General features: G+C 40.6%; 1 protein-coding gene across 11 annotated transcripts in view; it reads right to left on the bottom strand.

Moving 5' to 3' along the window:
- The window catches only part of LOC139813865 (neprilysin-1), a 268,145-nt gene that overhangs the window by 106,708 nt on the left and 145,395 nt on the right, over positions 1-16,042 (bottom strand). For all 11 annotated transcript variants that reach the window (XM_071779670.1, XM_071779664.1, XM_071779666.1 and 8 more), the window contains one exon: positions 7,616-7,827. In XM_071779670.1, coding sequence (XP_071635771.1) covers positions 7,616-7,827 — 212 coding nt within the window. The remainder of the gene's footprint in view (positions 1-7,615; positions 7,828-16,042) is intronic.

The raw sequence follows: 16,042 nt of genomic DNA, 5'->3' as shown, positions 1-16,042 counted from the left end.
GCAAAAAAGAATAATTTTCGTGATACCAAAAAAGAATTACAGCATGAAATGCAAAGAAATCCACAGATGTACATTTAATCGCAGTAGACTCATTTATTGGATTTGACTTAGCTTTTGACCATATCAGAATTTTGTTTGAAACGATTGTTTGAATAGCAGTTCTTGGCGGACTTGTGGAATAACTGAAATACCGATTTCATGGACAATATTATTATTGTTATCATCTTGAGGGTTAGTCGAGTGTTCCTCAAGATTAATTTGTTGAAGTTGAGATGTTACGTCACTGTTCTCTGGTAATCTTTAAAGATTTGAATTATCAACGATAACATCTTGATGGAAACAATTGTTTTGTACTAACCAAAAAAGAGCTCTTTGCATTATATTTCAAAAAACCTGAAAATCTTTAAATCCTTCTGGCGTACTGCGCCGTATGTAAACCGTCTTAATATTGAATGGTAAATATGGTAATATCTTGGCAATGTCTTGAACTTTTTGCTCAATATTAATCACATAACGATCCACTGTAAGCATACTGTCCTGGAGATTCTCTTGTTCCTAAACGATAAATACGCATTGGGTAAACGCGTGCCGTCAACATTTGTTCAATATATGATCCAATTCTTCAATACATCCGGAACTATCCTGGGGCACATTTTATTGAAAGCCGTAAACTTTGTTGCTTTGTTTCTTGCAATAAGCACAACAAAAATTTGCTGTGTAAATTGTCAAAACTTGACGATTGTACCCAGATAGCACGAGTGGCGTCAAGTGGTGTAATATAGTGCAGTCAAAGTGACGGATTGTTGTTAGAGACGTCACTTTGACGGCATTATAACGTCATTTGACGCACTCTGCTATCTGGGTAGTTACATATCTCACAATTCAACTCTTTAGGAGTTCGTTCGAAATTATGAAAAAATTAGCTGATATCTATTTCGTCGTGTTCGGCAGCGCTTGCACGCTGTCATTTTCGGTAAGTCTGTACATTCCTACGAACGGATTCTGGATGGATCCGGCCAACAATTGAATTGATGCTTCTGCGATGTTTTCGTGGCATGTGTTTGCAGGTGTATGTTATAATCCGATCTGAGTCTAACAAGAGGAGGCCGCCGATTTGGGGTCACCGAATTAAAAAACGTTTTTATATACCTAGTATTGGGAACGGGCATAATGACCAATATGGCGGAAATGAGTCGGCTCGTAAACATGCGAAGAAACATGTGTGCTCACTCAGTTTTGTCGATAAAATTGTAAAAAACCAGAAGAGTACTTGAGCAAAGATAAGGCGCAACGCTCAGCCATTTCGGAGAAAAAAATATAAGCGCACAACTACTACACTGCCGGCATTCGAGTTTAATTCCTATCCCTCGCACTTTTTTAAAATTTTTTAATGCAACCTAGCAATAAATGTTTATTCGTGTAAAATAAAGTTAATGTAAACAAAAGTTTATCAATAATTTTGTTTTCTCTTTTAAATTTGCATTTTCAAAAGACAATTTTTTTTTAACTTACACACAAAACTGGAAATAATTTTTATTCAACTTATAACATTATTTTATACATTCTACACGATAAATTCTATAAAATAAAGCGATATAAAATGAACCAATATGGAATAAAATGCCACTATTTGAATATAGTTATATAATTTAAAATACAAAATTACAAGTAAATACGAAAAGCTGTTGTGCCAAAACTTTTATTTATCCTCGTCATCAGTATCATCAACACTCTACGGATCGGTTACAATTATTCGGATGATATTTGTCGTAGAAGCACGTGAAACGGAGGATTATCTCACACCATGTACACTTTATAAACGATACATCCCGACCCGCACAATGCTTCTCAAAAGCTTCAAAAGTGTTGGAAGAAAGCAAACGGCGTTTACATTTAAAAAAAATTGATCTTTTCTCTATCAAATATCATCCGAATAATTGTAACCAATCTGTAGAGAGTGTTGATGATAGTGATAATAAGGATGAATAAAAGTTTTAGTAAAACTCCACAATTAGAGAAATACAAGAAATCAATTGACAGAGAGTAAATTTTATGTATTCATGCCCCCCTAAATCCGAAACTGTTAATAAAACTTGGCGGTCATTTGTACTTTTTAAGATATCATCATAAAAATAAGAAAAAAATGCGGTAAATATTTAGTATTAGGGAACCACCCCCAATTTCCATAATTTTAAAATATGTTATCAAGGACATGACCCTGAGTAACTTTTCCTTATAACTTAATCGGCGGTCATTGCTTATTTAAAAGTTATAAACAAAAAAAGTTTGAAAAATATGCGAATTTGTGTCAATGCTAAGGGAAGTAATTTGCTGATATGCATGATGTATAGACAGTACACATGTAGGCAGGGGAGGGGCTACTGCTGCAGGGAAGCCGGTGGGGGCGGAGGCTGCTAAGGTTGCTAGTGGGGGGGGGGCGCTGTGGCTTCTCCTCCTTCCCCCGTAGGGCAAGTGCGCTGCGGGGGCGGGGGCGGGGGGACGCGGCGAGTGCCTTGCGCTGCTGGGAGGAAAATCGCGGCCAAGGCTGCGGGGCCGACTCCGTCCAAAACGGCGGCGGTGACAATCACCGGCCCTGGGGGCGGAGCGGTCTTGTATGTCGAGGTCCTAAAAACTGCCAAAAAGAAAATCTCCCTGGATAATTTGTGAATAAGCAGCGTCGGCTGCAGGGGAGGAGTCACTAGGAGCCTCGTAATAGAGGTCCCTGGTGATGGCTCGAAAAAGAAAGACCTTCTAGCGCAGCGGGTTAGCGCTGCGCTGGAGGGTTCGAGGGTGCGAGTCGCCAGGCTCACCAAATGCGTGGAGTTGCGCGTGGGGGGGGGGGGGACGACTCTGTCACCCCGAAGGAAGTCGCGGCCGCCATCGCCGCAGCTGGCGACTGTGAGGTGGTGAACGTGAGGATCGGGGAGATCTTTCGTCCTTCCAGAGGAATGGGGATCGCGTGGGTGCGGTGCTCTGTGGGTGCCGCAATAAAAGCGATCAAGGGAGGGATCAGGGTGGGCTGGAGCAGAGCCAGATTGGAGCTGCTCCAGACCCGGCCCCTTAGGTATTACAGGTGCCTGGACGTGGGTCACGTCTGAGCCCTGTGCACCTCCTCGGTGAACCGCAGCGGGTTATGTTACCGCTGCGGTGTTAGTGGCCACCGAGCTAGCAGCCGCTCTGCGACGGCCCCGAGGTGTCCGCTGTGCGCGGACTCGGGGTTGCCAGCTGAGCACCGGCTGGGGGGGGGGCCTGGGTGCTTCCGCCTTAAGGTAAGCAGTGGGGGGGGGGGAAGTGCGGACTCCGAGGGCAACAAGGAGGACCATTTTCCCCACGGTAACTTCGGATCCCAGGAAGGGTGATGGCGGGAGGTATGGGATGGCCTGGGAGCCCTTGGACTCCCGGCCGTCCCGCTCTCCCAGCTGACATTAGGCAGGCGAAGCTTGGGCGGACCCCCTACGGGGTTTCCGCCACGAGCGCTCCCTTTGCTCCGCCGGAGGACCTGTTTTCGGGGCTTAAGTCTCAGAATCGAGTTCTCTGAGCCGCGGCCCGGAGGGGGGGTGGCCCGGTTCTTCTTACCACGGGGTCCCGGGCCGTATTCCTCTCCTCACGGGTCGTGCGGGGGTCGGGGCTTAAGCGGGGATACCTGAGCTCCGACTCCGCCCCCGCACAACATCCAAGGGGGCGCGGCGATGGGGTTGTGCTCCCCCGTCGCCGCAAATTAGGTCTGGCAGCCCCGCCCTGTGCGCCATCATCGACACACGCGGCGGGGGCCCGGGGGCCTCATAAGGGGTCGGGGTATTTGCCCGCCCTCGTGGGGTCCTCGGGGAGTAGGGACCCCTGGTTGAGGTCAGGTTGTGGGAGCGTTTCAGGATGAAGTAATGAAAAGTTCCCTAGCGCTTTCCCCCCCCCCCCCCCCGAGAAGCCTGGATAGGCCACACGTAGGTTTTTTAGCCGGTAAGAGTCCGGCATAACTACCCGCCCCACCCCGGAGGGCGGGGGTACTCATGACAGTTTTTCCTACGTTAAAAAAAGGGCCTACTGTTTCTCCCCCGCAAGCGGAGGTGAGTAGGGGTGAACCTCGCTCCGCGCAAATGGTTTTCTGCATTGTACTTTCCACGCAAAGCGAGGTCCACTCCTACCCACCCCTGCTTGCAAGAGAGGGGCGGTAGCTTCTCTTCCGCCTACATGTGTATTGTCTATACCTTAAAACATATACATATAACTGGAAGAGAAATTGCCTATATTTCCCTTGAACGAGTCGGATAAAATTTGGAGCTTGTATTTTCTAAGATATTGTCATGAAAATGAAAAAAATGTTATCGCACTAATGATAGACTAAAATGTTCAACCGTCGATCGAACAATGTGACCTATGATGTTATGATTTTTGTATCGTGACAACACGAGAATTGTGTTTACTTGATTTTTCGTATAGGCCCTAAATTATACATTTTATCTTAAAAAATACGAGCGATTTTGTATTTTAAATGATACAACTATATTTAAATAGTAGCATTTTATTTCATATCGGGTCATTTTATATCGCTTTATTTTGTATTGTGTATTAGAAATCTTTATACACTGTGTTGTAATCTAAAATTACAACGGGTAATTATTAAATTATTTATAATAAAATTATAGAATAGTCTTTCAAAAGACTTCGAGGAAATTGTCTTTCGAAAGACTCCTCAATTTACGCCGACGCGGACGCGGAAGTTCATCAAGCTTCCGCGTCAATCGAACTATTGCGATATGCATAAGAATGTGCGACAACGCATTTCGACATTCGCGGAACCGCGGAAGTTCATCAAGCTTCCGCGTCAATATTGCGAGATGCATAGGAGTGTGCGACAACGCATTTCGACAATCGCGGAACCGCGGGAGTACAGCGAGATTGCGAATGCGCTCGGTCACTGACCGACCTCATTCGGGGGACCGTCGAACCCGGCGGAAAAGCGCCGACAGGGCATAACTCAAAACAATATAAGGGACCGTCGAAGAAGCCGCGACGGAGAGTAATACACCGGAGACTCTGCCCGTGACCGTTCTCGTAAGTCGTGTCGCAAAGGTTTACATTATAACAAAGCGCGTGCGAGTTATAGTAATTGTGAAAGGCAAAAACAAGTGTAAGTTAGTGAGTGTAAAAGGGGCGCTGAAATAAAGCTCCAATATAAAATAAAACGAAGTGAAGTTCATTTAACGACGCCTACACCCCGTTCCACCTGCGAACCCGAGCACTTCCTAGTCTGCCCGCCTATGCCTATCGAGTTCCAACTCGTAAGGTCAAGAGATCCCGAAAATAATAAACGTTTTGCCGTAAGCCGTCACCAACCGGCGACGCGGCATAACAACTGAGCCCCAGATAGCAAAGCGTATCTGAGCAAAATTGCGTAAATCTGTGATTGCTTATGATGCTAGCAACTTTCCGTATATTTGCTTCAATTGGTTTCGAGTAATTTAATATTTGAAGCAACACGCGGGCAACATTGGATATATGTATTGCCAGCAATTAATCGGCAAGGGAGCAGCATTAAATTTACTTCTCGTTGCTAGCAATATAACAGAATTGTGTGATCCTATGAATTATTACAGCAACATGACAGCAACAGCTCGAATTTTGAATCAGACGATTTTAGACCGCAGCATAAGTTACCAACAAGTTGCTAACAAGTTACTGTACAAAATTGTTATATCGTGAAGGCATCAACTTGCCGACAAATGCGGACTCAGTGGCCACAATTAATAACAACACATACTATGTTGTCGGCAATATGCCAGCAACAATGCAGACACGTTGCTATTTGGGTCGGATTTTACTTACGAGAGCGGACGCCTCGTAGCGGCGAAACCGATAACTATTCTATGCCTCAGCACTTTTCTATATATAACAGATAGCGGTTTTGTACAATTCGTTGATTTAAGGTAGTTGTACCGCAAAACCCATTTTCATAGGAACTTTTAAAATTTGAACAGCAAGTTAATGTAAACACGATCTACACACACGTGCAAGTAGAAAAAGCTTGACTATACTAAAGTTGAAATAATTTAAATCAAACTTAGCACTTTTTACATGTATCGTAGGACGAAAACGGCTTCCTTTATCACGTTTATAATTGAAGCGATCAAACTACTCATACGATTTTAATGAAAAACAAAGAGATAACAAAAGAGACTTGTAAAAATATTTTTACAAAAATACAAGACCCTTGTCTATCTAGTTTTGAGGCAATTGTTACGCAAAGTAGGGGGAGTCGGGGAGACTTGACCATAGAGGAGAGTTGAACCATTTCAAATATCTCGTTCAAATTTTGAACAAAGAGCTCAATCCGATCACGTTAAAACACGTTTGTCTCAATCACAGTCGAAACGCACTACCAAGCGTCATGTTGTCACGTGCTCGGATTGAGCTCTTTGTTCAAAATTTGAACGAGATATTTGAAGTGGTTCAACTCTCCTCTATGGTCAAGTATCCCGGACTCCCCCTACACAATTTCTCATAGCGGTGGACGCATACGACAGCTAACCTGTAAAGATCTTTAGATATATATGTAGTTCAAACATTGCCGCTAAAGCTTTAAGTCTTTTCTTCAATACTTTTTCTCTCATTAATCTTCTTTTGTAACGTTCAACAGACATTTTCGCTTCTATTTTTTCTATTCTATTCAAAATAACCTCGATAGCATACTAACGCGAGCGTCGCCAGCTAATCTCGATGGTATACTGATATTACTGACGCGAGTAAAAACAGTAAAAACAGTAAAAGCTCAGTCATAAGTTTTACACAGATAAGTAGAGTTTTCCGTACATTATCGTATATGCAGTGTGATCATTATTTTTTACTAATACTGTCGCGATATACAACTACCTTAACTAAATGGTACGGAAATGTCACTGTTTACTAATGCATAGCATTTGTTAACTAACTAAATCGAATGTTACGGATTGTGTCGCTGGACTCTTGGAGTTAATACAATTTGTTCATAATTTGTTTACAATTTTATTAGACTCTATATTGTATACGTTATTGAGTGTCCGCACGTCTTTCCTAAATTGTTAATTAAGCATTCTGAAGCGACTGGCAATTAGTTGATTTTTCTAACACTTCTCTAAATTGTTAATTTAGCGTTCTAAGGTAATTAACAATATCTGAGTCATAACTCAGGTAAGTAAGATGGCACTCTGTCGATACCATCGAAAGAAACTTTCAAAATAAAATAATACTCTCACGGTTAATAGTTGACAGCGTTTTTTTTTTTAATTTTTGCAAAAAAATTATGGATTTTTTTTTAGTATCAGCCTATTATAAGCAATTGATTCATATATAGTATTATTCGATCAAGCGGTTGTGGAGGAGTTGTGATTATAAAAATGATGCAAAGTCAGATATAGAGGAGCTACGCTAGCTTCGCTCGCCCCAACAAAAACATTAAGTGTAAAAAAATCTAAAGATATAAAATATTGTTTGGAAATGCAGGTTATTAAAAAAATTATAAACTCAAATAAAAAAAACTATTATAAATTTGAATCTGAGGAAAAATCTAAAGATTAAAAAATCTTAAACTCAAGAGACTGCGAGAATTAAAGAAAAAAAATCTTGTCTGGAATATTGTCTTCACCTTCGATCTGTTCTCGAAATAATACGGCCCATTTGCATGAAATACGGCATCGCGTACATAACAACTAGTTCTTTTTCATCAATCGGCGCTTTAATAAATTCTCGCAGATAAACGAGCCAATGCAGCTGCGGAACCTCCTGTTGCAATTTTTGCAACGTTAATTTCCGATACATCGCCGAGGTATCATGTCTATCTGCTTCCGGTAACGAAGCCTGAAATCATACAAAATTATTGTAAATTATTGTGTAAATCTATACAGATTGTTTGAAAATTTTTTTTCAATGTTTTTCCACTCCCACTTTCCTTCTCTTTGCGTTCTCTCTTTTTCTCTCTCTTTTTCTCTCTCTTTTCTCTCTCTCTTTTCTCTCTCTCTCTCTCTCTCTCTCTCTCTCTCTCTCTCTCTCTCTCTGCCTTTCTCACTCTCTCTTAGTTATTCGGAAGCGGTAAAGGAGAGAAGAAGAAAAATGTGATAATTGTTAAACCATTCAAACAACAAGAGAGTGAAACTACCAAGAAATTGGTAAAAGAAAAAGTAGATATAAAAAATCTAGCAGTATGAATAACAAAGCTTAGAAATAGTAGTGAGGGGACAGTTATTCTCGGATGTGAGAATGAAAGAAAGATGGAAAACCTGAAGTCCACAGTACGTGATAAGTTAGGAGAAGATTTTAAAATTATGGAACCAAGAAGGATTGAACCAAAAATAAAAATCATAAATGTTGGTGCAGAGGAAATGAAAGTCGATGAAGAAAACCTAATAGATACAATTATAAAACAGAATAAAAAATTGATGGAGACAGAAATAGATTTTTTATAAGAGTGGTGAAGAGAATTGTCAAAGAGAGAAGAAATAACAATATGCGATTCAGAGGAAAAGGAAATGAAGAAGGTTCGATAATATTAGAAGCAGAAATGACTCAGAGTTTAATGCTAGAAAGAGAAAAAGTAAACATTGGATGGCGTAAATGCCGTGTATTTAAATACTTGAGTGTCAAAAGATGCTTCAAATATTGGGGCTATTACCACATTGCCAAACACTGTGCAAGACAGGTCACATGCCACATGTGTGCAGAAAATCACAAAGCTAACGAATACTCTGCACCAAAGAAAAAATGTGTAAATTGTATGCAAAAATAAGACATACAATCTGAAGATTAATGACGAGCATGGTGCATTACATGCAGAATGTCCAACATATTCAAGAAGACATTGGAAGAAGAGGAAAAGAGAACCGGATGGGACGATGTGTGCAATTATGGTCAGAAACGGAACTAATATTATATACAAATGCACAAAGTTTGGAGGCATAAAAAAAAGAAATTCAGCATCAGGTTGTGAAAAAGAGTAACCCTGCAATATTGGCATTATCAGAGACCAGATTGATAGGTACTGGACATGGAAGATAGCGATGTGAACATACCGGGATACTGCATAGCTAGGTGTGATACGGAAAACAGGCATACAGGAGGAGTCGCTATATATGTGAGGAATGATATAAAGCATGATGTAGTATTATCGAGAAAGATGATTTCTAACTGTTGGTGCGCAGCAGTAGAGATATGGGAATAATTTTATAAAAATGTGATAGTAGTTGTTTATCACTCACCGAGTGCGGCCGATGGTGACTTTGTAAGATTTATAGAGGATGTGATAGAGGAATTAGCAATTAAAGGAGAGTGTATGGTGGTTGGGGATTTCAATATAGATTTAAGGTCAGATTCGTCTTATGCGAGGAAATTAATAATGGCAATGTTAGGCTTAGGATTTAAACAATATGTCGATAGCCCGACGAGAATTACTAAAGACAGCCAAACAGCAATAGATTTGATCTCTGCTAATAATAAAGTAAATGTACAAGTAGATTATAGACCTAAGATAACAGATCATGCGTGGCTGAAAATTGACCTTGGTGTAATAATTCGGGGGATAAAAAATTTATTAATAAAGACTAATATATTAAATTTACTAACTATAGTAAATTTTGCGTTAACGAATTTATTGAACTAGTAGAAAGGAACATAGAGCAAAGACAGGAATTAGATGTAAGTGTGAGAGCGGATATAAGTGTGAAAGCGGATAAATTTGTTGAGAGTATGGTGTATGCACTAGATACTATAGCGCCTAAGAAAAAATTCAAAATTTCGAAGGTCTGGGAAGGTAAAAAATGGTTCACAAATCACAGATGAGATAAGAAGAGTTGCAGCTAAGAGAGATGAAGCGTACAATAGGGCAGTAAACACAGGTGAACAATGGGAAAGGGATGGAGAGGCTGGAGCGGACGGTGGCCCAGAGTGTTGGCGGAGAAAGTAAGAGATTGCAAAAGGAAATAAGGGCAGAGAAAATGGAGCAGGATGGTGGAACTGGTGGAGGACGTTCGGAAGAGGTCGAGGAGATGAAGGTGGAGTAGAGGATGGCGTGGTTCGAGAGCGGTGAAGGAGGAAAAGAAGAGCGATCTTGGAGGTTAGGATGACGAGAAGGAGGATGAAGGGGCAGAGACGGAAGAGGTGAGAGCCGGTGGAAGGAGGAAGATGGCACGGAGCAGGGCCTAATCGGACGGAGTTGTGGCGAGGAGCGCTGTTTGGCCGGGCGAGACACGATGGAGGCAGAGATGAGGGGAGAGATGACCAACGCTCCGAAAAATCACCTCAACAAAGTTAGCCCCCCCAAGTGGATTATTGATATATTTTTCTTTACCAATCGTTTGGTGGTTGATTGGTAGTATTTGGTACCGTATTCAAAACGTTCGGTAGTTTTTCGTTTTTCTAGGAAATCAAAAACTTTTTGATCTTTTTTTAGCCCCCCCACTTTGACTGTGGTAGTTTTTTTTTTTAATCGATTGGCGATTGATTGGCAATGTTTGGTACCGCATTAAAAACTTTTGGTGGTTGCGCGTTTCTTTAAAAAATCGAAAAAACAAATTTTTGATCTTCTCTTAGCCCCCCCACTTTGACTGTGGTAATTTTTTTTTTTTAAATCGATTGGCGATTGATTGGCAATGTTTGGTACCGCATTGAAACCTTTTGGTAGTTTCGCGTTTTAAAAAGAAAGAATTAATTGTCAACAAATTTTTAACCTTCTTTAGCGCCTTATACACTTTGACTGTTGGGAATTTTAAATTCTTTTTTTACCAATCGTTTAGTGGTTGATTGGTAATGTTAAGAGCTGTAAGTTATTGAAAATTTTATTTTAACATTCCAGTTATGTATAGTGACGATTACACACATTGTGGGCATTCAGGAGCGCATACGTATGTACACGCACTAGGCTCTGGGGTTACATGCGCATGCTCTAGGGCTTAAGCGGGGCGCACACACTTCTGCACAACGCATAATGCGTAAGCATAAAAAAATTGATTGTTCTATTTCCTTATGCACATGTGTATGGACCAATCAATTTTCTTATGCTTACGCATTATGCGTTGTGCAGAAGTGTGTGCGCCCCGCTTAAGTCCTAGAGCATGCGCATGTGACCCCAGAGCTTAGTGCGTGTACATACGTATGCGCTCCTGAATGCCCACAATGTGTGCAATCGTCACTATACATAACTGGAATGTTAAAATAAAATTTTCAATAACTTAAGGCCATTGCACGTAACAAAGTTTTAGTTGTAATCGTAAGGCCGTAAGAAAATAAACCAATCGCAGTCAATTATTCTTCTTGCGCTTGAAGAATAATCGAGTGTGATTGGTCTATTTTCTTACGGCCTTACGATTAAAACTAAAACTTTGTTACGTGCAATAGCCTTTACAGCTTTTAACATTACCAATCAACCACTAAACGATTGGTAAAAAAAAGAATTTAAAATTCCCAACAGTCAAAGTGTAGGCGCTAAAGAAGGTTAATTTGTTGACAATTAATTCTTTCTTTTTGAAACGCGAAACTACCAAAAGGTTTCAATGCGGTACCAAACATTGCCAATCAATCGGATCGCCAATCGATTAAAAAAAAAAATTACCACAGTCAAAGTGGGGGGGCTAAAAAAAAATCAAAAATTTGTTTTTTCGATTTTCTAAAGAAACGCGCAACCACCAAAAGTTTTTAATGCGGTACCAAACATTGCCAATTAATCGCCAATCGATTAAAAAAAAAAAAAAAAAAAACTACCACAGTCAAAGTGGAGGGGCTAAAAAAAGATCAAAAATTTGTTTTTGATTTCCTAGAAAAACGAGAAACTACCGAACGTTTTGAATACGGTACCAAATACTACCAATCAACCACCAAACGATTGGTAAAAAAAAATATAACAATAATCCACTTGGGGGGGCTAACTTTGTTGAGGTCGAAAAATCCCGTCCACGAAGTTTAAGCCGTTGCACTGCGCCATCTGTCTGAACTCAATACTCGCATGGAGCAATGTTAATAAGGCAGTACTACTGTGTTATCCGAATCGTGGATGTCAATTATAATATATATTTTATATAAAATATATAGAATATGAATTATAATTTATAATACTAATATTAAATAATAATATTATTATTATTCGTTTTATAATTTGTATGATTTTAATAAATTATAACCAAATTTTTTTTTAATTAAATTAATATATAAAATACGATGTTTTTCATTTAATTATCTTGACACACGAATGCCACGATGTACTCTTCAGAGACACTCCATGATATTTTAAATAAATGCAAAACTTGCTGATTAGCGATTAATACACGCGGAAATGTATAAAACTATGCGAAAGGCATATAAAACGAGACGACTGTAAAATTCCATATATGGACTTTGACAGATAGCATTTTTCTATTTAGACATTTTTATTTAGAATAACACAATATTTGAAAGTATTGTACACTGAAAAAAAAAATTTATTAACTTAACTAAATTTTTCAACTAAATTATTATTTTGTTAATTGAACATGTATTAGTATTTAAGTCAAATATATGTTTTGTTAAATTTAATATGTTATACTTAATTTTAGTATTTCTATATGTTCAATTAACAATATAACATTTAGTTGAAAGATTTAGTTGCTAGATTGTTAATTGAACATATAGAAATACTAAAATTAAGTATAACATATTAAATTTAACAAATCATTTGACTTGATATATATATATATATGTAGGTCTAGAGGTATGTTCCGGGACTGTTTACGTTTTTTGAAATGTACAGTCCTGGAATATAACGCATATATATGTAATCAGATTCAAAAAATTGTCCCGAAACGTGCCGTAGGACATGAATTTTTTCCAGGACAGTCCTGGAAACTGCCAAATGTCCTGGAATATACCGATGTAAAAAAATAAAAGTCCCGGAACATACTTCCGGACCTACATATATATATATATATATATATAATATATATATATAATACACATATACATACACTATAATACATTGTCACGACTTTTTCACTCCCGGAGCGGTCCGGGGCGTGTGCCGGATCAAAAGGGACAAAGGAGAGAAAGGTGATAGGCCTCTCCGGTGATTTTCTTGCACCTCCGACACTCCGCGAAACGATCTTAAGGTTGGGCGCCAGACGCGTAAATTCGCGTCCGCAAAATCGCGAAGAACCAAAAGAGAGAACGCAAAACGAAATAAGTCGGGGTGCGAGGGAATTGCTAGCTCAGCCTAATAGCAGGGCGGGATTAATGAAGGGCAGCGCGATATCCGGCGGGGTGACACATAAATCATAAATCCAATCAGCTAACAAATAGAGAGTAACATTTATTGTGTAATCAATTTAGAGAAAATAATAAGGGCCAATTTGGCTTCCATTAATAAAGCAAGTAGATGGTTGATAACGTGGGCGTCAATTTTTGAATAACACAGAAAAGATAACGCGGACGCCAGAAAAACACGGAAAATTACGCTGATTTAATAAGCGCGCGGAAGGCGCCGGTATTACGCAAGATAATACTAATAGAAACTAAATTCACGAATGCTTTGAATTAATAGAGCTGGCGAAAAGTGTAAAACATCGGCAAAATAAAATATATAACTGGATTAACGTGAAATAATAGCGTGAAATGTCACGAAATGATAGCGCGTCACGCTCGGAGCGCGTGAACGCAATGGCCCAAGCCGGGCAGAGATTTTGTCGCTAAATAATCTTAATCTAACGCAAGGAATAATTTTAGTCTACCACGAGTAATAATCTTAATCTAGCGCGAATAATAATCTTAATCTAATGTGAATAATTTTCTTAATATAACGCGAATAAGATCCTGACATAACTAATCAGTCGGGGTGAACAGTATTTTACCGTCATTAATAACGCGAATAACATCCCAACGCCAGAAGTCAATCGACACGAACAATACTCTCACGCAAATAATAAGTCGACGCGGACGATATTCTCACGCAGTTATTATCCTACGCAAATGCTCGAACGCAAGACTCAGGCGCGAACAGTACGGGGTAAGGCCGGTAACATCAGGACGCAATCACGTGATTAAGATCTCGGCACAACCGATACCGCGTAGATAATCTAAGTGTCCGGACGCGAATCGCGAGTAACGCAATTAAGCCAATTAATACTATGACGCGATTCATACTTGGCCGGGCAAATTGCTACGCACGACAAGACACGCGGTCGTGAACGCGAAGGGCGTGAGAAAAGGCGTGCTCGCGATATCGAACGTCGTCATTGACGCTTTTACCGCGATCTCCAGGAGTTCGTATATTTCGGTCGCGATCCCACGGCCACGAGACCATTCCGGTGCTCCTCGTTCTCACTGTCGATCGCTAAGTACGCCTTGCCGGCGAATACGCTAATTATCGCGAGTAATCCCGAGCGAGAGCGCGACCCGGAGAGCGGTGTCGTGGCTTTACATTGAATATTACCGAGGCAACCTCACCGTTGGTTGATTCTTTCTCGCGAGGCTCCTCGCCGTTGTCCCAAGGGTCGAAAGAATAGCTGCCAGTATTCGTACGAGAAACTAATTGTAAGTGCGACTCAAGTGCGCAATAGAGTACCGCGACTTAGGCGTGCGTGCGTCGGGAATCGAGGACGAGCCAAGAATGCTCCCAAAATTTCGCTCGATGGCGGAATCGATAGCGTACCCCTCCCCGGGCGTACGCGGCCCCGCAACGCTATAGCGCGGACCAATCAGGGGTGAGCTCAAACGGTCCCTCGTTCGCGCGCGTTTTTTCCAGGATCCTTCCCGGTAGCGGACGGGACGTGATTGCCTCCGCGTTTCTCTTTGTCGGTCCGGAAATGGTGGCCAACCATCCCGGAATCCGGTCAGTAGGTTGAGGAGGGCAGGTGAGCTGATTTTGCCCCGGCGCGGCGTTCCGGGGCCCTGCCGTTACAGATCCGCCCGCCGCTGTGTTTCGCCGCCGCGCGCGTGTCCTCTCGCGCTCCCCTGCTTTTGGCAGCCCGCAAGCACCACCGAGATCCGTTTCTCGTCGTCCGCTTCCTCGCCTCTATCCTTTTCGTTGACTCCGTTTTTCCGTGATTCTCAGCATTGTTTCAGGAACTCCGGTTTTCGGCTCGGTGAGGCGCCGCGCAAATGATACAAAAATAAAAATAAAGGGATCAGAATAATGTACGCAAATTTAATATGCCCCTGGAGATCTCGCATCGATTCATTGGACCGTCCTCGGGCGCGAAAAAGGTTGCGAAACCCGCGCCTTGTGACGGCAGCAGGGCGCTGCAACGCTGCAGCGAAACTGCAACGTCACAACATATACATATATATTATATATATCTCACTAAAAAATAATATTATGATGTAAAAAGCGCTATTTTCTATCAATTCCTAAACAAAATTTTTATTATATTGTAATTTTATCGACTATACAAAGTTGAATTAAAGCTACAACCCAAGTAGCATAAAAATATAAAAAATTTTTAAAATTTATTTTAAAAATGAAATGTATAATTACGCATAGAGAGAGAAATGTAAGGAAGAGGGAGATTGCAGAGATATTTTACATTAAAAAAGAACAAAAGAATTAATTTAACGATTAATTTAAAGAAGGACACTGAGAATCTCAATCCGCTGTATGATAGAATCATAAGAGCCACATAATAATTTCTCTCTAAGCGTTATTTTTATTTGTTTGACCTAGTCGGTTATTTATATTTCGGCGATTAGTCAGTCGCTGTCTTTCGATTCGGAACGACGTGTCACTGGTCGGTTCCGTTCACATTATGACTGCGGCTTGCTCTGGAGTGCGACTTTTTTAAAATAAAGAAATTTGACAATGTTAGTAGAACTGCAAGAACCTTGTAGTTGGCTAATGCAATTTGCGAACAGTATGAGATAGGTAGATATTTCCTTTATTGTTTCTCGTGCGACATTCGTTCCTGTAACAATGTGCTTGTAATGACTTCGTTTTGTATACTTTTTAGAAATTTCTTGATAAGGACACAAAACCAGTGTCGAAACGTCGAGTTAATGTAAGAATTTGAGTATTAAATGTCAGTTTGGTCAAAGATACAACCTGTGTTAATTTTTTCACTGACAA

This window comes from Temnothorax longispinosus, chromosome 5 (genome assembly GCF_030848805.1).
Source record: "Temnothorax longispinosus isolate EJ_2023e chromosome 5, Tlon_JGU_v1, whole genome shotgun sequence".
Lineage (NCBI taxonomy): Eukaryota > Metazoa > Arthropoda > Insecta > Hymenoptera > Formicidae > Temnothorax > Temnothorax longispinosus.
This window is presented reverse-complemented; position numbering and strand designations above follow the sequence as displayed.